General features: G+C 43.0%; 1 protein-coding gene across 1 annotated transcript in view; it reads left to right on the plus strand.

Moving 5' to 3' along the window:
• Positions 1-2500: 2500 nt before the first annotated feature.
• Positions 2501-24391, plus strand: part of Sae1 (SUMO1 activating enzyme subunit 1) — a 55431-nt gene continuing 33540 nt past the window's right edge. Inside the window, exons 1-5 of the mRNA XM_048431688.3 lie at positions 2501-2678; positions 13741-13852; positions 19516-19689; positions 21437-21579; positions 23356-23455. Coding sequence (XP_048287645.2) covers positions 2578-2678; positions 13741-13852; positions 19516-19689; positions 21437-21579; positions 23356-23455 — 630 coding nt within the window. The 5' untranslated portion in view covers positions 2501-2577. The remainder of the gene's footprint in view (positions 2679-13740; positions 13853-19515; positions 19690-21436; positions 21580-23355; positions 23456-24391) is intronic.

Below are 24391 nucleotides of genomic sequence, written 5' to 3' on the forward strand. Positions count from 1 at the left end.
TACTTCCCACTTTCTCTTCTATAAGGTTCAGTGTGGCTGGCTTTATGTTGAGGACTTTGATCCGTTTGCACTTGAGTTTTGTGCATGGTGATAGATATGGGTCTATTTTCATTCTTCTACATGTTGATATCCAGCTATGCCAGCACCACTTGTTAAATATGCTTTCTTTTTTTCATTTGATATCTTTTGCTTCTGTATCAAAGATCAGGTGTTCGAAGATATGTGTGTGTGGATTGATATCCGGACCTTCTATTCGGTTCCATTGGTCCTCCTGTCTGTTTTTATGCCAGTCCCAGGCTGTTTTCAGTACTCTAGCTCTATAGTAGGGTTTGAAGTCAGGGATTGTGATGCCTCCAGAAGTTCTTTTATTGCCCAAGATTGTTTTGACTATCCTGGGTTTTTTGCTTTTCCAAATGAAGTTGAATAATGTTCTTTCGAAGTCTTTGAAGAATTTTGCTGGGATTTTGGTGGGCATTGCGTCGAATTTCTAGATTGCTTTTGGTGAGATCGCTGTTTTTTTAATTTATGATTTATTTATCTTTTATTTTATGTGCATTGGTGTGAAGGTGTCAGGTCCCCTGGAACTGGATTTTCAGATAGTTGTGAGCTGCCTTGTGGGTGCTGGGAAGTGAACCTGGATCCTCCGGAAGAGCAGTCAGTGTTCTCAACTGCTGAGCCGTTTCTCCAGCCCCAAGATTGCCATTTTTACTATACTAATTCTGCCTACCCAAGAGCATGGGTGATCTTTTCACTTTTTGGTGTCTTCTTCAATTTCTTTCTTCAAAGATTTAAAGTTCTTGTCATACAAGTCTTCCACTTGTTTGGTTAGAGTTACTCCGAAATATTTTATGATATTTGTGGCTATTGTGAAGGGTTGGAACAGTGTTCTTATCCACTGAGCCATCCCTCCAGCCTGTTATATTCTTTCTTTTTTTCTTAGTTCATTTAGTTTATTTATTTATTAAAGATTTCTTTATTTAGCAAGCATAGAGTGTCCTGTCTGCATGAATGCCTACAGGCCAGAAGAGGGTACCAGATCTCATTACAGATGACTGTGAGCCATCATGTGGTTGTTGGGAATTGAACTCAGGACCTCTGGAAGAAGAGCCAGTGCTCTTAACCTCTGAGCCATCTCTCCAGCCCTGTTTTATTCATTTTTATGTGCATTGGTGTTTGCTTGTGTGAATGTCTGTATGAGGATGTTGGATCCCCCGGAACTGGAGTCACAGACAGTTGTAAGCTGCCATTTGGGTGCTAGGAATTGAACCTGGGTTCTCTGAAAAAGTAGCCAGTCCTCTAAACCACTGAGTTGTCTCTCCAACCCCATTTGTTTGTTTTGAGACATGGTTTCTCCTTGAAGCTTTGGCTGTACTGGAACTTTGATGTCTGCCTGCCTCTGCCTCCTGAGTACTAGGAGTAAATGCATCAGCACAGCCAGACATTTCAGTGCTGTTATTGTAGGGACTGCCTTTCAGAACCACCAGGGGAAGGGTTTGTAAAATTCCCGGCATCTCAGCTCCACTCCAGACCAATTAAAGGAATCTATGAAGGTGAATTGGTAGTGCATCTGTTGCAAAGATCCCTAGGTGATGCTAATATGCAGGTGCGATTGAGAGAATTCCCACTGTAGTGAGTGGTGAGCAGTCATGTGGGCGGAGGTAATTTCTCAATGTTTAAACCCAGGGGCCTAAACTACTGAATAACTGCTCTCCCCCTCTTTAAGGTACAGAGCCTTAATTTGGCAACTATTCCGATTAACAGTTTAAAAACAACAGCCTAAAAACTGTTGTTTAAACTGTTAAAATTAATAGTCTAAAAGCAACCTTCACCAGCCCTCGCCCCCCTGGGGGTATACGTAAAGAAAACCACGGCAGCATCTCAAAGACTTACTGGTACTCTCATTTCCACGGGAGCTGTTTTCCTTCTTTCCTCCTCAATTTAACAGACTACCTAGTAAACGTGCGCCACCACCAACCCCCCAGCCTTGAACTTTTGAATTCTTTCTATTCTTTTGCTTAAAAGCTGTGATCACAGGCATGGTCTTAAATGTTCAGTTTAGTACTGCATTTTATGTAAGGGTTTGAGGATCTACAGAATTCATTATCGGGAGAGGGTAGAGACTCCCTTCCATTCCCTCCCACCTCCGTTACCTCCAGCAGAAATATGTCTGTTTTAATTTAGTTTTTTTCCGACAATACGTGGTGAGCTCTAAGAAAGCAGGCCGTTATTTTAAAATATTTATTTTATTTTTCATACCATCGATCCTGAAATCCCCGCAAGAACTCGATAAACGCAAGAACAGCTTTATAAATGACCATGAGGACATCCCCACGGAGCCAAAATGCCCGCCACTTTTTTCTTTTCTCTTTTCCTCTCCGGGATTGAGCGGCTTCTCCCTCACGTGACCCCCGGCAGCTACCGGGCTTTGGCGTCTCGGGCACCCACGTGGTCCCTTGGAACGCACGAAGGCGGCCATTGCGCAGACGCGGCTTTCTGCGCGGGCGCAGACGCTGCCCCGGCGCAGGGCTCTGCTGGCGGTTGGCAAGAGCGCGAGCGTGTGAGGTAAAAGCCGGCGCCATGGTGGAGAAGGAAGAGGCCAGCGGCGGCGGTATCAGCGAGGAGGAGGCGGCGCAGTATGACCGACAGATCCGCCTGTGGGGGCTGGAGGCTCAGAAGCGGTGAGGGGCGCGGCGGGCCCGGGCCGGCGTGTGGGCCCTGAGGGAGCGGGTGGAGGGAGCGGGTGGGGCTTGTTTGTAGAGCCCCGGCGGGATTGATGCACCTGGGTTCCCTAGTGTCTCGGAAAGGACGAATGGAGGATGTTTCTGGAAAGAATGGGAGGTGGAGACGTCCCCCAGGTGGTAGTGCGCGTGTCCTCGGAGGAGGTGGAGAAGAGGGAGGATTCGAACTCGAATCCCCCGGTGTGATGGGTGATGGTTGTGTCTCAGGAGGCTTTTTAGATCGTAAGGGGGCGGGCATGCGTGCGGAGGGTGGGGGCGGGGTGAACTCATTTACTTCGTTTGGTGGGAACCTGTATTCGACGCCCTTGGTACCTGGCAAACCCCACAGGCTCCTCTGGGGAGGGTTTGGGTGCAAGTCCTGAAAAAGGGACACCTGCAGAGGCTCAGAGTGGTCGAATTTATTGAGCACATTGCCAAGGGTTCTGGTCCCCGCCCCTCCCTCCTCCGCCCCAAAGACAGGGTTTCTCGGTGTAGCCCTGGCTGTCCTAGAACTCGAGATCTGCCTGCCTCAGCCTCCCGAGTGAGCTGGGATTAGTGTGCCACCACGGACGACTTTCTCTTTTTCTTTTTTTTCTTTAATATTTATTATGTGTACAATATTCTGCCTGTGTGTATGCCTGCAGGCCAGAAGAGGGCACCAGACCCCTTTACAGATGGTTTGAGCCACCATGTGGTTGCTGGGAATTGAACTCAGGACCTCTGGAAGAACAGGCAATGCTCTTAACCTCTGAGCCATCTCTCCAGCCCCCGACTTTCTCTTTTTCAAGTTGTTGTTATCATTATTATTGCTGGGCATAGTTTTGCATATCGTTAATTCCGGCCTTCTCGAGACTGAGGCTGACGGTTCTCCGTGAGTTCGAGGAAAGCCTGTTCTATATAACTTCAGGACAGCCAGGGCTATAATGTGAGATCGTGTCTCAAAACCAGTTGTTGTTTTTATAGCCCAGACTGACTTTAACTTGCAGAGAGATCCTCTTAGCCTCCCAAGTGCTGGGGTACATGCATGCACCACCACACCTTGGTTTTCTAAGCATTTTTGGGGGAGTTTTAAATTTTCTGTATTTATGTGTATGTGTTCTATGGTGTAGCGGTCGACGCCAAAGGACAGCTTTGTGCAGTCAGTTCTATTTCACCTTTATGTGGATTCTGAGGTTTGAACTCAGATTGCTAGGCTTCCCCAAGACCTTCAAGACAGGCAGTTTGCTTGATGAGGCGTCGTGCTTGGACTCCCTGAACACTTTTTATGGAGCAAAATAGGCCCCTTCCCACTTGAAGCTTATGTTCTGATGGGGACTGAGAACAATATTCATATAATAAGGTTACAAACTAATAAGGCTCCATGGTAGTGGCACGCCTGAAATCCCAGCACTTAGGATGCTGAGGATAGAGGAGTGGGCTCAAGGATAGCCTGCAGTACGTAGTGAGTTTGATGCCATTCTGTGCTATATAGTGACACCTTACCTCAAAATTCAAAAACACTGCCAGGCTTGGCAGGACAGGGCTACATACATACCCTCAAAATAAACCAGAAACTTTACATTGATGAGGTGGCTCTCACTTGTAATTCCAGGTTGAGGAGGGAGGGAGGTGCCATAAACTAGATCTGTGGGTGAATGTCTATAATTGTAGCACTCAATAGGTAGATGCAGGAAGATCAGAAGTTCAAGGCTAGCCTTGGCATAGTGGCATATACCTTTCTTCCCAGTGAGCTTGAAGCCAGCTGGTCTACATTATGAATTCCAGGCCAACCACTGCTACATAGTGAAACTCTCTTAAAAAAGTGGGGGTAGGGTGGGCTGGAGACTGAAGAGGTATATCATCTATCTGTTAAGAGAGCTGGCTATTCTTGCAGTAGACCAGATTTGGTTCCTTACAACCACGTGTAATTCCAGTTTCAGGGAATCTGACATCCTCTTCTGGTCTCTATGGGTATTGCACACATGTATTGCACATACATAACTCAGATGTTCGCACACATACACATAACATCTCTGAAGAAAAGAGGAATAAATCTCTGAGATTGAAGTAAATGAGATAGCATATAAGTAACTCTTATACTCAGAAGACATTTGTGAATTTTATACATTATTAGACAACTCTAGATAACCAGCAACAAAAGAGGGGAAAGTATTAAGAGTGTGCCACCAAGTTGGGTGGTGGTGGCACACTCCTTTAATCCCAGCACTTGGGAGGCAGAGACAGGAGGATCACTGTCAGTTCAAGGCCAGCCTGACCTACAAATTGAGTTCCAGGACAGGCTTCAAAGCTACAGAAAAACCTTGTCTTGCAAAGCAAAAAACAAAAACAAAAGACTATTGAAGCCTGGCGGTGGTGGCACTGGCCTTTAATCCCAGCACTTGGGAGGCAGAGGCAGGCGGATCTCTGTGAGTTTGAGGCCAGCCTGGTCTACAAAGCTACAAAGAAACCTTGTCTTGGGGGATAGGAAGAGTATTGAACCACTGATATCCCCAAGAGTTAAGAACAGTTACAGAGAGTTTCAGTGTTAGGGATAGAATCATATACTAGGCTTGTATGTTTCACCTGGGGTACCAACACTTTAGCCTCCTAGTGTATCTCAGCAAATTGTTAATTTTTCCTTTGAGACAATGTTTTGTTCTAGACTAGGCTGTTATCAAACTTGGAACAGCCCTCCTGCCCATTGATAGGAGTGCTGGCTCATCAGTGTATTGAAGATTCTTATAAACCCTGTGCCTCTAAGGTGGCTGTCGGAGGACCAGGAGTTCAAGGTCAGCCTGGGCTACACGAGACTTTCTCAAAAATAAAACAAGTAATTTCTATTTTGCTAAGCATTTTCCTTCTGAGGATTTTATTATGAAACAGAGCTTTATGTTCTTTTGCTGAAATTCAATGTGTCTTGTATTTGGGCAAGTCACTTAGCTTGGTGTTTCAGACTTCCTCATGGGTTGACCTATGTGACAACCCACTCATTAGCTGGACATGTGGTAGAGTGCTTGCTTAGCGTATACACAGCCCAGGTTCCCTCTCTAGCACTGCATAAAATAGGGCTCAGTAGCTCATCTCCATAATCTCAACCCCATTTCTCCTTCCTTAAAAAAAAAAAAAAGAAAGAAAAAAAAACACCCCACAAAGATTAGAAAGTCATTATGGGCTTCTAGGAAAGTTAGCATTTTGTCTGATACCTAATGTTTTGGTATCAGACATTTGTTTAAATTTGGAGGGGGGTGAATGGGATCCTTTAATGCCAGGGTCCTTTGTTAGAAGCAGCTTTAGTTCCTGAGAAGGGAACCCAGTTTAGTCTTAGCAGGTTAGCAGGGGAAGGAATGTGATATAGATAAGAATAATTTACATTGACATAAATTTTGCTTTATTGATATAAATTTAAGGTCAATTTTATTATATGTATATGTATTTCTGATCTTGATTAAGGTATTGTGATTGTGTAGTTCATTTAAAAATGTAATGTATAATTAGGAAATATAGGTTGTTAATGGATAATCATTGATAATAGTCAAGCTTGTAGTCATGTTAGATTTTCTAATAGAGAGATATATTTCAGTTAGATAGGCATTCTTCATATCTTTCAAAGACTACAGGATATGGTATTTTAATGTTTTAATAACTTAGGGCTTTTCATGACAATGAGACACGTCTGCTCCTGGCAGCACCAATCTACTTCAAGAGAAAGATGGGACTCGAAGAGGCTCCTTATGGAGTTTATTAGCCATGTGGGCAAGAAACTGCTCTTGCCTGGACTGTTGCATAAACTGGACATGAAGAACCTGCAGAGAGAGGACTGCTGAACTTGCTTTGCCTAAAGGTGAGATAGTCTTTCGGGGTTCTGCTTCATGAAAGAGTTTGCGAGACATTTCTGCAGGACACAGAAGAAAGTGACTGAACTGTCTTTGAAGTTTCCTGCTTCATGAAAATGTCTGCTGGATACTATGGGCCTGTAGGCTGAAGAAGGATGCCCCAATGGTACAGAAAAACTTTGGGTGACTGTCCAGGCAGCAAGATGTCTCTGTCATTTCTAGAGTTTTAGAAGTTGCTTACTTCTCATTTACTTAGGTAATATTATATCCTTCTGGAGTCTTTGATAGAGTTGAAGAATAGATAGTTATAGTTTTCCTTTGTTATGATAAAAGATAAAATAGATATAAATATTATAACTGTAATTCTTGCTTGATAACTTTTTTTATATGTAATTTTACTGTGTTAAAGTGAAAGCCTTTTTGTTTAAACAGAAAAAGGGGAAATGGTGTAGGAGGGTCTTCTTTCTATGTGTTGCTTTCATTGGTTGAATAAAGAAAACTGCCTTGACCTTTTGATAGGGCAGCCCTTAGGTGGGCAGAGTAGACAGAACAGAATGCTTGGAAGAAGGGAAGTCTGGCAGATACCATGCTTTTCCTGCCCGAGATGGACGCTGGTTAGACTCATCCCAGTAAGCCACAGTCAAGTGGTGGGCGGAGTAGACAGAACAGAATGCTTGGAAGAAGGGAAGTGTGGCAGATGCCATGCTTTTCCTGCCCGAGATGGACGCTGGTTAGACTCATCCCAGTAAGCCACAGTCAAGTGGCGATACAGATTATTAGAAATGGGTTGAATCAAGATGTGAGAGTTAACTAATAAGAGGCTAGAACTAATGGGCCAGGCAGTGGTTAATTAATACAATTTCCGTGTGGTTATTTCGGGGGTTAAGCTAGCCAGGTGACAGGATGCTGCCCGCTTCCCCTTCTACTACTACAGGAATGTAGAATGAACTGAAGTGAGAGGATCCACAGTACTGGGTACAGTAAGGAGCTTGCAGAGAGATCTTTCAAAGCTTCGAACAGTATAAGATGTAGCTCACATTGTAAGATGTGTCTGGACTGATCAGTGGTTAGAGAAGGGGCCTAGTATATGAATCCCTGAGTTATCCCCCCGTGTAGGGCAAAGAAAATATGTCTTTGAAATGGGGACAGAACGTTGTAAGGGACAAATGGAGGCAGAAGGACAAATGTATCTCAACAGGATCTCCTGCAACCCATCTTGGCCTTTTACTCTGATCACCTTAAACTTTTGATCCTCTTTGCCTCTACTACTTCTGTCTCTGAAGTGCTTGGATTCCAGTGTGTGCCACACCCCAATTATGCTGTGCTGGGGATGGAATCCAGTGTTTTGTGCATGCCTGGCAAGTTCTTTGCCAACTGAGTTTAGCCACAGCTCCTTTGTTTTTGTGCTTTTAAGAAACAGGGCCAGGTCATGGTGCACACCTTTAATCCCAGCATTCTGGAGGGGAGGCAGATGAAGCTCCCTGAGTTCGAGGACAGCTGCATTTACAGAGTTCCAGGATAGCCAGGGCTGCACAGAGAAATTGTCTCAAAAAACCAAAAAAAGAAAAACAGGGTTAACTGCTCTCTCAGGAGTCTGGAATTTGGTTTCTAGTACCTATATGGCAGCCTCCAACTTCCTCCAGCTCTGCTTTCAGGTGATCTAGCTTTTGTGGTTCCTGACACAAAAAAATGCTTGCAATGCAAACAAATACAACAAAATAAATAATGATTTTTTTTTTTTTTTAGAAAGAAACAGGGTCTTGCTTGTTCTTGCTAGGTTAGAGTAATTACCTTTCTGCCTCAGCTTCCTACTTAACTGGAACTACGTGTGCTTTCTTACTCCTGTGTCCAGTTGAATTTTGTGGGTGAGAACTGATGATTGCATAGGTTAGGGTCCAGTTTGGGCACATGAAAGAAGGTGGATAAACCACATTGTTTTGTATGTTGTGCATATTTTTTCAACTCAAAATAATTGTGCCTCTAACCAAACTTCATTGACTACAGCATTTCTTTTGTGAAAGCTTGTATATAATTTTTATGTTCATGTACTTCTGTAGGATTGATTCCTAAAAGGGGAATTGCTACTTCAGAAAATATGAATAATGGCTACTTCACTGTTTTAGCCCTTTTTATATAATTGAGCCATAAGTAAGCTTTAGTCTCTGGGGCTCTGTCATGTGTGGTTAAGATTAAAAGTATGGCCGGGTGGTAGCGGCGCACACCTTTAATCCCAGCAATTGGGAGGCAGAGGCAGGCGGATCTATGTGAGTTCGAGGCCAGCCTGGTCTACAAGAGAGCTAATTCCATGACAGGCTCCAAAAGCTGCAGAGAAACCCTGTCTTGAAAATCCCCCCCAAAAAAAAAAAGATTAAAAATATGATACTCATTTTTGGTTGTTGCTGAATAAAGTGAGCAATTCCAAACCACTCATTGTAAAGAACTATGTTGTAATGGTTGTGGGGAACAGGAGAAGCCCTATACCTGAGACTGGGCAGAACCCTTTTCTTTTTGTAAATTTGTACACACAGCAGCCCTCTTTTTAGTGTTTTCAGTTCTCTGTGTGTGTTTTGAGACAGGGTCTCAACTGCAACCCAAACTGGTCTGGAACTTCCTTTGGTGTGCTGGGATTACAGGTGTGAGCCACCTCTCCCAGCTAGCTTCATTCTGTACTTTTGATCCTCCTGCCTCATCCTCCTGAGCAGCTGGGATGATAAACCTGCTTCATAAGACCTGTTAGAGACCTTAATATTGCTGTTGCGCGGAAAGTTCTGGAGAGGTCATTCTTCCTTGAGTGTGCTATGGTAGGAAAGACCCCTGGAACTGGCAGGATGGTTTGGCAGGTAAAGGCATTTGCTGCAAAGCCTGACATCATGGCTTCAGTCTCAGGGACCCACATAGTGGAAGAACAGAATGGACTCTTGAGTTTTCTCTGACCTCCACATATGGCCATGGCATGCATTCACACAAAATAATTTAATAAAAATTTGAAAAGAAAGGCCTGTATGTTAATACTTTTCTCATTGCTGTGATTTATTTTGAGGGTACAGTCCATTGTGGCAAGAAAGCCAGGCAACAGCGTTGTGTGTTAGACAGCTGGTCGCATTGCAGTTGGTCAGGAAAGAGAGGTGAACAATCCATGCTCTGCTCCCGGCCCCCTTTTTAAACTTGATTATTTTGGGGGCTGGAGAGATGGCTCAGCTGTTAATAGCACTGACTGTTCTTCCCGAGGACCCGGATTCAATTCCCAGCACCCGCATGTCAGTTCACAACTGTCTGAAAATCCAGTTCCAGGGGATCTGACACCTTCACACTAATGCACATAAAATAAAGTTAAATAAACCCTTAAAAAATTAAAAATAAGCTTTATTATTTTGTTTACTCGTTTAGGAAGTAGCTCTATAGACCAGACTGGTCTTGAACTCGTAGAGGTATGCCTGCTGCTGCCTCCTGAGTGCTGGGAATTTTACTTATTGAGTGTTTGTTGGGGTTGCATATCTTGGCATGTGTGTCAGAAGACAGCTTTGTGAACTTGGTTCTCTATTAACTTTCGTGTCTTCTGATAATGGAATGCTTGTCCTCAGGCTTCCATCCTTAGGCAGCAAGCACTTTTCTTTTGGACTCTTTCTCTTTTTTTCCTGAATGTGGATCCACTCCATTGATGGTGTCACAGTCAGGGTAGGTCCTCCCTCTTCTATTGAACCTTTCTTTTTGTTTTTTGATACAGGGTTTCTTTGTGTAGCTTTGACTGTCCTGGAACTAACTATGTAGACCAGGCTAGCCTGAACTCACAGAGATCTACCTGCCTCTGCCTCCTGAATGCTGGGATTAAAAGTGTGTGCCACCATCGTTGCCCAACCCATTGAACCTTTCTATAAACACTGTCATAGAACATACCCAGACCTGTGTGTATATGGTGATTCTAAATCTAATCAAGTTGACAATGAATATTAATCACCGTGGGCTCTGGGGAAATGGCATTAGGGTGAGAGCTTGAGTAGGCCAGGGAGGAAGAGGTGTTGTGTTTAAGTGCCTCTGATTGTGAAGTCTGGAGATGGAAAGCTGAGGGCATGTTTGATGGTAAGTAATCAGATACTAATAGGAGATAAATTAGTAAAGTAGTGTAGATAAGTTCTGAACTACGTGTGAGCTGTAGATTTTATCAAATGGGAATGTAACTCAGTTGCTTGCCTTCCTCATACGCACGGAGCCCTGGGTTTGATCCTAGTACCACATATACTGGGCAAGAAGGTGCACATCTATCAGTACACTGGAGATTTGCTCTGCTACAAAGTTTTAGAGCAACCTGGGATGTATGAGACCAAGTCTCAATTCTTTTTGAGAGTGGGTGTTGAAGTTCCAGATTCAAGTGTTTGGCTAGACAGGCTTTGATAATGAAGGTGGTTGGGGCTGAAGAGTTGGGTAAGTCTGTGGAGCTTTTGTTACATGCCAGGTATTGCACAAGAATGTAGATGATGTTTTTACTTGTGGTCCTGACAAGCTTGAAACTCTGATAACCATATGACGTCACATTTGCAGTTACGAGCCTACGTTTATCTGCCCCTCTTTTTGTTTTTTGAGACAGGGTTTCTCTGTGTAGGCCTGGCTGTGCTGGAACTTACTCCGTAGATCATGCCTGCGCCTCAAACTCAGAGATTTGTGCTTGTTTGGAAACCATGGGGGAAGGAGAGAGCCAACCAACTTCTAAAAGTTTCCTGTGATCTCACTCATTTGTGTACACATCACACAAATTTTATTTTATTTTTTTATTTACATTTATTTATTTTATTTATTTTGGTGATTTGGAGACAGGGACTCACTATGTAGCTCTGGCTGTCCTGGAACTCACTCTGTAGATAAGGCTGTCCTCAAACGCACAGAGATGGCCTGCCTCTGCCTCCTGAGTGCTGAGATTGAAGGTATGTGCCACCATGCCCGGCTAAACTTCCTTTTTTTTTTTAATCTTTTTTTTTATTGATTTTATTGAGCTATACATTTTTCTCTGCTTCCCTTCCTAAATGATAACTTCTTAAAGTTTCCTTTTTAGTATTTCTATTATATAGTCATAAAGTTTGTTTTCATATAAACTAGAGTGATAGGCATCAGCATGCCTGGCTGGTTATTTTTTTGTTTAGAAAGGGTTTCAAAGCTCAGGCTGACCTCAAGCACCTTGAGTTTCTGATACAAGTGCTTGGGATTATAGAGCTCACCCCCTCCCCCCACCAGCTTTGTTTTTGTTTTTAGCTTTTTAATTTTATAGTGCTATAACCTAGGCTGGCTTCAAACTCCCAATCCTTCTGCCTTAGGCTCTTGAGTGCTGGGATTAGGGACGCACTCCAGCACCCTAATGGTCCCTGTGCTTATTAAAGGCTCCTAAATGTAATTCTGTGTAAGCACTCATGATCATTGGAGTAATTTTGAAGACCCCTTAGTGTTCTCCAGGTGCTGGTACCTGGACAGAACTGGCCTACTGTTTGGCAGACCCAGGACAGCAGCAGCACTAGGATTGCTAGAAGCTTTTTTTTTTAATATTTATTTATTTATTTATTATGTATACAATATTCTGTCTGTGTGTATGCCTGCAGGCCAGAAGAGAGCACCAGACCCCATTACAGATGGTTGTGAGCCACCATGTGGTTGATGGGACTTGAACTCAGGACCTTTGGAAGAGCAGGCAATACCCTTAACCTCTGAGCCATCTCTCCAGCACCTGCTAGAAGCTTTTGAGTGACCAGCCCTCAGTGTGGCTGTGATGGACTGCACTGCCTGGCTCTTAGGACTTTGTCCATAGTGCAGGAGCAAGGTCTGAATTGCTTCTCAGGCTTTATAAATTCTGACTTTAGATGTGGATCAAGACTTTCAGGATGCTGTGAAACAACATCCTGCCTCTCACAACTGGGTTACTTTTTTGTTTTGCTTTTGTTTTTTGTCTCATTTTTTTTCTCTTGACAGATCAAAGCAATTCCCCTAGCCATTGTTTTTGTTGTGCTCAGGCTGGCATGAAACTGTGGATCAATGCATGACTCAGAACTGATCCCTTATTCCCCCCCCCCCCGTGCTGGGATTGCAGGTGTGTGCCTGTACCTCATTCTTAAACATACTTTAATGCTACCACGTGTTTTGCATGTGACTCCAGATTAAATAATGTTCTTTTGCTGAGTTGGAGTTATACCTCATTGATAAAGCACTTGCAAGAGCCCCTGAGTTCAGTCCCTAGTTCCACAGTAAATATATTTGCCCTTTTTGGTTATCATACTAGTCTGAGTAGATTTGCACACATAACCACCCCGGTCTTCTGTTAACTGTGATATCATCTCACCATTTGGCTTAGACTTGAGTCCAGTAATCTTTTAATGCCCACCAAGCCTTCATGCCTTTCCCCTCATTCTCTTACCTGGCTTATGTCCCTTGTGCACTGCTTTGTAGCCTCTGTGTTCTTGCTGTATCTGAAAAATGTTAAACCAGGTGTCCGTTTCCTGAGCTTGTGTATTTACAGGTTTAGTTTTCTATTGTTGGAATGCTTTCTTTTCAACTGTCTCTATGTTGATTTGTTGTTTATTTCCTTTTGATTAAAAAACATCAGGTTTTTTTTTTATTTTTTGTCGTTGTTGAGACAAGGTCTTTGTAATCAAGTCTTGGACTTGAACTTTTGGAGATCTCTCTTGTCTCAGTTGGAGGTTTTCATCATTATCACTGTACTGTTTAAATTTTTCATTCGTTGCTGTTGATTTGTTTTTCGGAACAGGATTTCTCTGTGTAGCCTTGACTGTCCTGGAACTCTGTAGACCAGGCTGGCCTTGAACTCATAGAGAACCGGCTACCTTTACCTCTTAAGTGCTGAGGTTAAAGGCGTGTGCTTTTGTCATCTTTTTATTTTTTTTTTTTGTGGTTCTGGGGAATTCATGCAGGACCTTATATGTGGAAGGCAAAATTCTACCACCTGAACTATATCCCCAACCCCATTAGACTCTTCAGGTCTTTTGCTTGAGGAGCTACCTTATTATCCATTGCTGTTTGCACACTGTAGAGAGAGTACATATCATGGTAGGCTTTCTGTACAGGATAGTTTGGGACCTATTTTCTAGATCTGAAGGTTTGGTGGTATTCCAGTGAATATAGTGAAAATATTCTTTTATTTTATTTTTTAATCGTCCTGTAATTGAGCAAGTCCCACTAGTTGGGGTCATCAAGTTAACATAGCAGGTGTCTTACAGGCTTCGAGCTTCCCGGGTGTTGATTGTCGGCATGAAAGGACTTGGGACTGAGATTGCCAAGAATCTTATCCTGGCCGGAGTGAAAGGACTGACCATGCTGGATCACGAACAGGTATGTATCCCTCTACTCGCCCTGTCTCCCCTCAAGATGCAGTGCTGTGAGTTTGGCAGTACAAACCCAGGTTCAGTGCTACAGTAGTTGGGAGACTGAGGCCTTGAGGCTTATTTTACCCTTCATTCCTAAGTTACTGATTCACAAATTCTGGGGTGGTTCAGGAATGGGTACATTTAAAAGAGTCTCAGTTCGATGTGATATCATATGCCTATAATCCCAACACTCAGGAGATTGAGTCAGAGTTGCGAGTTCAAGCCTAGATTTTGCTACATAAGTGAGACTCTTTAAAAAAAAAAAAGTCGGGGGCTGGAGAGATGGCTCAGTGGTTAAGAGCATTGCCTGCTCTTCCAAAGGTCCTGAGTTCAATTCCCGGCAACCACATGGTGGCTCACAACCATCTGTAATGAGGTCTGGTGCCCTCTTCTGGCCTGCAGACATACACACAGAATATTGTATCCATAATGAATAAATAAATAAATATTTTTTTTAAAGTCAAAATAATCTTGATGTAAATGATCACTGACATTACTTTGAAAAACACCGAGTCAGAGAGAAGGGGTGTGTGTGTGTGTGTGTGTGTGTGTGTGTGTGTGTGTGTGTATTTATTTGTATATATAGACTGCTTACACAGAGGAGAATGTGAGAAACATATGGAGGTACTACAGCAGTGCCTGGTTGCAGTGTAGCTTTCTCCAGCCTGTCTTTCGTTCAGGGTGTACGTATTTCTGTACACATCTCCAAGCCTCAGTGGCATCTGTATTCTCTAACAATTTTTTGTTTGTTTGCTTGCTTCTCTGTGTTTTGAGGCAGGAACTCACTAGTTTAAGCTGCCTTGGAAAGCTATATGAGATCTAGTCTCAAAAATCTAGAACTTTCTACTGCAATATGAAGAAGTTGGGCTTCATTTACTTAGTGTCACAGCCACAAGTTTTGTTTCTTTTAAGACAGGTTCTCTCTATGTAGACCAACCTCCCTCTGCCTCCTGAGTGCTGGGACTGAAGGCATGTTTCACTATATATAACAGGCAGCTGTAACTCCTTAAGACTAGCTCTTTACTCTGTAGGTACTGGCTTGGAACTTTATACGTAGACCAAGCTGACCTCAAACTTGTAGTGATCAATCAGCTAGCCTCTGCCTCCATAGTGCCGAGATTAAAGGAATGCACCATTGCTCTTGGCATCTTTACTGTTACTGTGATAGAATTTCAGTTACCAGAACTGTCTTCAAACTTCAGCTGATGGTCACCTTGAACTTCTGATCTTGCCTCCACTTTTCCAGTGCTATCATTACAGACATGAGCCACTGTACTCTATTTATGAAACACTAGAGGTCAAACGCAGGGCTTCATGCTTGCTAGACAAATACAATGCCAGCTAGGCTATTATCCCTACCTAAAAATTGATTTTTAAGTTAAACCTAAGGGGAGAGTAGCATTGCAGTACATGCCTGTAAATCCCAACATTGAAGAAGCAGAGGCAGGAGGATTGCTGCGGGTTTGAGGTCATCTTGGGTAACATATCAAAACTCTCAGACAACAAACATTTAAAAATGAAAGAAACCTAAGGAAATTTTTGTGAGCAAGCTGTCGGGACAGAGGACTTGTCTAAGACTACAGTGCCCTCTAGAGGCAGGAGCACACAGAGGAGAATTAGTACACCTGCCACCAAAACACTTTGTAATTGGTAGCTCTTGGTATCAAGAATGCTAATGGGATTTCACAAGCCGTCATCTGACTGTGAGACTCCAGTGGGTCCATCCTATACCAGCATGTGTGTGATGTGGTTCTGATGCTATGTCAGAAGAGTGCTAAGGCATAGGCTGATTTTCTTCCCCTACTCACTTGGAGGGCCTCAGTGCCTTCTTTCTTGAAGTGTAGTGGTCCTCAACCCCAGCTACACTGGGGAGAACCTGGGCAGTGGTAATATAAAATCTTCTCAGGGTTAAGTTAGGTATGGTGGTTTCTAATGTACTTTCTGTAGTCTAATACTGGTCAGCTTAACTAGCTCAACCCCCAACAGATAAATTTAACAATCCATAAATATACCATGCTTTTCCTCCTGCAATTTCCCTAAGAGCACTCCTGGTAGGCAGTGATGCAAAATAGTTCAGAAGACTGTGGAACCTTGTGGAACCTTGTGGACTTGGCTAGAGGGTCAATAAGTTGTTTCATGGAATTTTGCATTGTGAAGTGAATGGCTCTGAGCTAGACTTTTATACACAGCTGTACTTCAGAGAACCTTGTTGAGGGAAGGTTCATCAAGGGAAGAGAGGAGCCGGGATCCGAGAGCTGAGGGAAGTAGAACATTGTGTGGTAGGTGTTATCTGTGGATTGATAAGCATCTATATCACATGTTTCTGTACATGTAGGTAACAACAATCAGTGGTTGAACCAAGATTTGAATTGGGGATTTGACTCTAACCTGAATTGCACTTAATCACAGATTCCAGCCTTGCAGTAGGGAATGATCCCTGAAGAACAGGATGTGCTAACTTAAAAAACATGCCCCTGTAGAAGGTTGGTTTGAAAAGTTCATTCATTTTCTTGATACTAAGGAAGAATTTGGTCTTAAGATAGTTGGTAGGTAATTGGGGTGGTCATAATAGGGGAAGATAACTTACTAGCTCTAGTGAGGTGGTAAAGTGATTTGCTAAATTAGATGTTTTTTGTGTGAAATACTTTGAGAGATATCGGGGTTTGGTGCTAGCCTGGACCATAAGTTATTTCTTTTGACCAGACCCCAACATAAACTATTTCTCTCTGGACCAGCGTGGAAATGTGAAAATAACGACATAACTCACATGGCTTTATCGGGAGGGAGATTCTCAGTGGTCCCTCATGAAGACCTGAGTTTACATCCTGAAGAATTCCTTTCGTTTATTCTCCAGTCTCTATACCAAAACTTAACCAAGAGGAAAATACATTAGCATTCTGTTTCCTAGGTAACCAGGTGAATGGCTTTCAGTCATGTCCACAACTACCTGTCTGCTGTGTATGCTAGCTGTCACTTAGGTTTGAATTAGCATCTCTACCAGGCATCCTCCAAATTACAAAGAAAGGAACAAAACCACATCCTGACATTTTGTTAGGTTAGTGAAAGCCTTTCTGTAACCCTTCTCAGGTGTGGCCTATGGCTTGATAGCTTGACTGACACACCATATAGAAATATGGGCCTACAGAGAGATATGGAATCTGTTTACTAGTAGTCCTGGTCTTTGAGGTGCTTGTTTTCATTCCAGCATCTGACAGGGAGGTCAGACTAAGGGTCCTGTGTTTTGTTCCGCTTTTCCAGACAGTTCTCTGTGTGGCTTTGGAGCCTGTCTTAGAACTCGCTTTGTAGACCAGGCTAACCTCGAACTCAAAAGATCCACCTGCCCCTGCCTTCCAAGTGCTGGGATTAAAGGTGTTTGTCTGGCTGGGAAACAATTTACTACTGAGCATTAGTAGCCAGTCGTTTTGTTAGCAATTAAAAATCTGAACAAATTTAAAGAAGGCAGAGGCAGGAGAGCTCAAGACCATCCTGGTCTACAGAGTGAGTTCCAGGACAGCTAGGGCTGTTACACATAGAAACCCTGCCTCAAAAAACAAACAAAGAGAAAAGAATCAGAACAAATTTAAATAGAGGGGACATTAGACTTTGGAGAGAGTTTCTCTTGTAAGCACAAGGGGGTGCTGTTTAATCATCAATGGCCAGTTTTAAACCAATGAGAAGTTTAAAACTCAGAAGGAAGAACTGGAGTTGGTGTTAGAGTTTCTGTCGCTGTGATAAACACTTGACCAAGAGCAGCTTGGGAAGAAAACATTTTATTTCAGCTCGCAACCCTTGAGGTCACATTCAGTGACCAAGGGAAGTCAGCGCAGGAGCTCGGCGCGGGAACAGAGACAGGCTGTAGGGAGTACTGCCTGCTGGCTTACTCAGCTTGCTTGTTTAGAGCATCTAGGACCACCTGCCCAGGGGCCACTACTCACAGCGAGCTGCGCAATGAGGGCCTTTTCGCACTTTGAATTTCTTCTTCCCTAATAATTCTAGCTTGTGTCATGTTGACCAAAAAAAACCCCAAAAAACCAAACTGAAACCTCAAAATTTAATACCACTATTCAACTATAACTTTTCTTGCCTGATTTGTCCCCATCCCAACTTTGATTTTTTTGTTTTTGTTTTGTTTTTTTGATTTTTTTTCAAGACAGGGTTTCTCTGTAATAGTCAACCATTTCTCTGTAATAGCCTTGCTTTGTACGCCAGGCTGGCCTCAAACTCAGAGATCTGCCTGCCTCTGCCTCCCTAGTGCTGGGATTAAAGGCCTGTGCTTGGTTTAATACCGTAATTTTTTAATAAAAGTCGTACAGTAGTTAAAATTTCAAACATTTTAAAAGTTCAGATTCATTACACTTCCAAAATACCTTTCAAGGTTTCTCTAAAATACCTAAAGTTGCTAAACTGTGTGCTTGGGCAAAAAAAGAAAGAGACTAAATGCTTCCTACTGTAGTATAGTCACAACAAACCCAAAATCCAACAGTGTAAAGCTTTGCTTCTTTGACTCAGGCTCTTCTGGACTTCAAAGATCTTGAGGTGCTCCATGCCACAGCTGCTGCTGTCCTTGGTCCTGGCGTCTCTGTGGCAGCAGGACTGCACATTGACCACAAGACCCTCTTGGACTTTCCCAACACGGGCCCCTCCTAGACTTCCCTCAGGCACACTGGCCCTGTCGTACCTCAGTTGCTCTCCACAATTCCTTCATGTTTTCAAAAGCAGTATCTCTGGAGGACTCTTATACATTGTTGAGTTTGGCTGCCAGCACAGTGTTTGGTTTTGGCCGCCTCCAGACTACAGCTACTGTGTGCTGACCCTGAACAAACATTTCCTAGAAGTTTTTGCCTCAGTGATATTGACTGATATCTGTTTTTTTGTTTGTTTTGTCTTTGTGTGTGTGTGTGTGTGTGTGTGTGTGTGTGTTTGAGACAGAGTTTCACTGTAGTTTCTTTTTGCTTTTTTAATTTTTAATTTTTTTATTTTACTTTATTTTATTTATTTATTTACTTTTTTGGTTTTTCGAAACAGGGCTTCTCTGTAGCTTTTGGAGCCTGTCCTGGAACTAGCTCTTGTAGACCAGACCAGGTTGGCCTCGAACACATAGAGATCCGCCTGCCTCTGCCTCCTGAGTGCTGGGATTAAAGACACGTCACACACACACACACACACACACACACACACACCCGTTGTTGTTGTTTTCTGAGACAGGGTTTCTCTGTATAGCCTTGGCGTGTGCTGGGTCTAAACAGACCAGCCTGGTGTTGCACTCAGAGATTTGTCTGCTTCTGTTTCTCTAGTGCCAGCACTAAATGCATGCATCACCATGACCAGCTAGTGTCTGTCTGTCTGTCTGTCTCTCTCTCTTTTCTTTCCTGAGACAGAGTTTCTCTGTGTAACAGCCCTGACTATCCTGGACTTTTGTAGGTCAGACTGGCCTTGAACTCAGAGATCTGCCTCAATCTCCTGAGTGATAAGGGTGTGTGTCACCACACCCAGTTTAGACAAATAAATTTCTGTAGGAACAATAATAGCAGTTGGTTGTGGGCATTTTAGTGTCCTTATAGGCTCAATGTCTTTGAGATTTTCATTCCAGAAAGATTCAAGAATTAAGGAAATTTTTTCCCCCCTTAGGTATCTTCAGAAGATCATGGAGCTCAGTTCTTGATTCGAACTGGGTCTGTGGGCCAAAATAGGGCTGAGGCGTCTTTGGAACGAGCCCAGAATCTCAACCCCATGGTGGATGTAAAGGTGGATACGGAGGGGATAGAGAAGAAGCCAGAGGCATTCTTCACTCAGTTTGATGCGGTGAGTCTCTTAGTATTAAGCCTGCTGTGAGTCAGCAAGTTCAGGTAGTAGTGGAAGCCCAGTGTGGGTTCATTCCTGTAACCCCAGTGCTTTGGAACAGAGGCAGGAAGGAGGACTGTTCACTGCTTCAGACTTGAGGCCAGCCTGGACAACATAATAAGATTAACTGTAGGTTTACTAGACCTTTCAAGTAACACATTCTGAGTTTTCCTCTCACGTACATTTATAAACTTCTGATCTTTAGGTTTGACACATTCAGTATGTTTCTGTGTAGGTCCAGTCTGTTGGACCTATTGTGGTTGGTTGTGAGGTGCCCGCTGTCTACTGGTTGCTTCTCTATCTTGGTTTATGTTCTCCCAGACTAGGTTTCAGCATTAGTATTAGTATTTTATCTTCTTTTAGAATCTCACTCATGTTGAAATCTTAAGTTGTTGATTTTTTGTTGCCAGCTGGACTTATATGTTAGAAATAATGGAGCTGAAGCTTGTGTTTTGTGTTAAAAAAGAGCATACCTAGCCAAGCTTGGTGGCACATGCCTAAATCCCAGCATATGGCAGATGGAGGCAGGAGGAATAGGAAAGAAATAAAGACTGAGTTTGAGGCCAGCCTGGGCTACATAAGACTGTCTTGGGGTGGGGGGTGTTCTTAGCAGGGTTTCTTGTTAAGTTCTGGCTGTCCTGTGGCTTGGCTCTGTAAACCAAGCTGGTCTTAAACTACAAGATCTGCCTTCCTCTGCCTCCCAAGTGCTGGGATTAAAGGCGTGTGCCACCATGCCTGGCTGACTTTATCTAAAAAAAAAAAACTAAAGATAACCAGAAGGCAACATCTGTCTGATCTTAATGTGTCTGTACCTTTTTTTACACAACTATTTTGGCCATGGACTTGACAGAATAACTACAATGATAAACCAAATGAGGCTTATTTAACCTCATCTACACAATGCCAAGACTATGTAGAGGTGAAAGGAAAAGCTGAATTCTGTGTTAGGGCATATGACTTTCTCTTTTTTTGAGACCGGATCTCTAACAAAGCCCTGAATGTCCTGGAACTCACTCTGTAGACCAGGCTGACCTCAAACTCTCAGAGATCTGCTTGTCTCTGCCTCTTGAGTGCTGGGATTATAGTTGTGCACTACTACATCTGGTCACACTCATAATTAATAAATAAAATAGCCAGTTGTGGTGGTGTGTACATTTAGTCCTAGTGCTTGGGAGGTAGAGGCAGACCTGATCTATAAGAATGAGTTCGAGGCCTGCAAGGCTACACTGAAAGAACTTTGTCTCAAAAAATAAAGTAAATAAAATAAAATTTTTTTAAAAAATTTATGTGTGTGTCAGAGAGGTTTTTCTCAAACATGACCTTTGGGTTTGTTAAAAAAAAAACTAGTCTTGCTTGATTTTTAACAGATTAGATAATAATTTAGATTATTTTGATATTGCTGTCTTTTTGGTAACTATGAAGTACAGTTTATATGTTCTTGGATTAAGGGAACAGATTGTCAAGTGGTTTTTCTTTCCAGCTAGTCCTTTAGTTGACAAAAGTGACCATCATATCATTTACATTTTCTACACCCTGAAACCTGCAACTTCTCTTTTGTCTTTTAATCATAGAACCCAAACAACCTGTTGTACCTGTTGAAACTGGTCTTAACCTTGCCAGAGAGACAGTTAATTTAAGGTTTATGTAGACAGCAGGGCAGTGAGTCACAGTTTTCAGCTCTTACCAGTCAGTTCCTGTCTTTTTGCAGGTGTGCCTGACTTGCTGCTCCAGGGATGTCATCGTTAAAGTTGACCAGATCTGTCACAGAAACAGCATCAAGTTCTTCACAGGGGATGTCTTTGGGTACCATGGGTACACCTTTGCAAATCTGGGAGAGCATGAGTTTGTAGAGTAAGTGCTGGGAGGAGAGGCTTGTAGGGAATGTTTCCACAGTTGGAATAGAATTTATGGCAGGAAATGAACTGCCCTTATGAAGTAGCTTACTTTGCTACAATACTTAGAACATTCTGAAACAAGTGATAAACAGATCACTAAGTAGAGTGCTTTGTGGGAGTCACATTTTTGTTGTTTTTTAAAGACAGGGTTTTTCTCTCTCTGTCTGACTGTCTTGGAACTATGCTGTAAATCAGGCTGGTTTTTAACTCAGAGATCCATCTAATCCTGCCTCTTGAGGTTTAGAATTTTAGGAGATATGTGGGCGCCACTGTTTAAAACTTATGATGTCATCTGAAGCACAAGCAGGCAGAGTTGTGGACAAAGTGCATCATATGGGTATCCCAGCCTCCTGAACTTAAGGGCTGGAACCCAGATATGCTGTCCTTGGAAGGTGAGCTTGTTTCCCTAGTTTGTGCTTGCATGTTGAGAGGTGATGGAGAGTTAATTGGGTAGTCCTTTGGACACATTCAGCCTGCCTTGAAAAAGCTCCAAGATCCAGAGCTTACGGTAGTGGAGCAGACAGACCTTATCCCCAACTTTGAACATAAAGCTGCAGAGCTTAGTAATTCTCACATGACAAGACCTGTAGTGTTTTTTATTTACAGCCTCAGTAAGTGAAAGATGGCAGACGGTAGAGTACTATAAAAAACTATATGCTGGGTATTTGGCCACCATTCATTAAATTTTCGTTCTCTTTCTCCATGCACGCACTCAGCTTCTGAAGCCTACCTTGTCAATAAGTAGTGATACAGAGAGGCCTAGACCTGATTGGGCAGAACTTCCACTAAACAGGACTCTCATTGTTCAGCCTCTCCAGCAAGTCATTGGTATTTCTCTGGCCCACAGGTTTCTTGCCTGTAAAATGAAAATATGAGCTGGATGGTGATGCCCTTAATCCTAGTACTTGGGAGGCAGGGTTAGGTGGATCTCTGAGTTTAAGGTCTAAAAAGTGAGTTCCAGGGTTACACAGAGAAACCCTGTCTTGGATGAAAAAGAAGAAACTTTGAAAGGGACAAACATGTTCAACATGTTCTCACCATTTCCTCTCCTAGCCATGCAAACGTTTTAGAAAGACCTGGTTCTAGAAATGTTAAACACTGAATGATTATAACAAAAACAGGCTGGACTGTTCTAGCATGAGATTCCCACAACAGAAGGAGGAATTAGGTTTGGCTCTTTGTTTTGCTTTATTTTATTTTTATTTTTATTTATTATTTTTTGAGACAACGTTTATCTATGTAACAGCCCTGGCTTGCCTGGAACTCACTTTGTAGACCGATCTGGCCCAGAAATCACAAAGATCCGTCTTGCTCTGCTGGGGTTAAAAGTGAGCGATCATGCCTGCCCAGATTTGGTTCTTCAGGTCATGATTCCTTGACAATGTTTGCAAAACAGTCTCTTTTGTTTATGGAAGTTTGTTTATGCTAGGGAGTTTGCTTACACCCTCCAAGAGTGGGTAACTGACTCACCAGGTCTTCAGTAGCTGAGGTGACATTTGAACCCAGGCCTCTTTGACTCCAAAGCTGTTTTGCACTTTTTTTCCTAGGCAGGGTTTCTCTGTGTAGACCTGGATGTCCTGGAACTCACTCTGTAGACCAGGCTGGCCTCGAACTCAGTCATTTTGCTCTTTTACATTTATATCCTGTAAGCTGATAGCATTTTTTTAAAATTCATATTCCAGACATGTGACTTGTAGCTCAAATGTGATTTCCTTCTCTTGTTACTCTCTAGAGAGAAAACCAAAGTTGCCAAAGTTGGTCAAGGAGTAGAAGATGGGCCTGATACCAAGAGAGCAAAACTTGATTCACCTGAGACAACCATGGTCAAAAAGGTAATGTAAAGAGCTGAAGTCAAACCCTGGGGCATGGGGAGGGGCCTTCATAACTGCACATGAGGTAAACCTTGAGGGGAGGTCCAAGACTGGACTCCACCTATCTAACCTGTTCTTTCCCCCCAAAGAAAATGAGTTTATATTCCCTTACAATTCTGGGAGCCTATTCAAATTGCTTCAGGTACTGTTCTGGTGTAGCACCATGGTGGCCAGGCATAGCAAGCTTGTTTAATTATTTGCCACACAGAAGATTTAACCTCTGGTGTCTGGACCAGAAGTTACTATATTTTCCCTTCCCTTACCATGCACTCCCTTCTAATCATTTTCTTTTTTAGATTGGTATCCAGGTCCTAACTGGACAGGAGCCAGTTTAAATTTGTTTTTTTTTTCCCCTTCCCTAGTAACTGTGTACCTGGGTGTAGGCCAAGGGTTCTTTTTTTTTTTTTTTTTTTAAGCCTTGTTGTGTGTTGTGTGTGTGCCATGTAACAGTGCCCCCAGACCTCTTGGGATTGGAATTACAGACTGTTGTGAGCCACCATGTGACCTGGGGAGGTGTTCAGTCTCTATAGTGTTTGCTCTACAAGCATGATGACAAAGTCCATTCCTAGATGTCGGGCGGGTGACTGGGCATGACAGCTCATACCTGTATTTAAACCCAGTGCCAGGGAGATGGAGACAAGAGGATTCTTGGGGCTTGCTGGCCAGTCAGTGAAGTGAGTTCCAGGTTCAGTGTGACAGATCCTGTTTTTTTTTTAAAGATTTACTTATTTATTATGTATCCACATTCCTTCCATGTGTGCCTACAGGCCAGAAGAGGGCACCAGATCTCATTATAGGTGGCTGTGAGCCACCATGTGGTTTCTGGGAATTGAACTCAGGACCTTTGGATGAGCAGGCGGTGCTCTTAACCACTGAGCCATCTCTCCAGCCCCAGAT

Source organism: Myodes glareolus, chromosome 1 (genome assembly GCF_982192425.1).
Source record: "Myodes glareolus chromosome 1, mMyoGla1.1, whole genome shotgun sequence".
NCBI classification, from domain to species: domain Eukaryota; kingdom Metazoa; phylum Chordata; class Mammalia; order Rodentia; family Cricetidae; genus Myodes; species Myodes glareolus.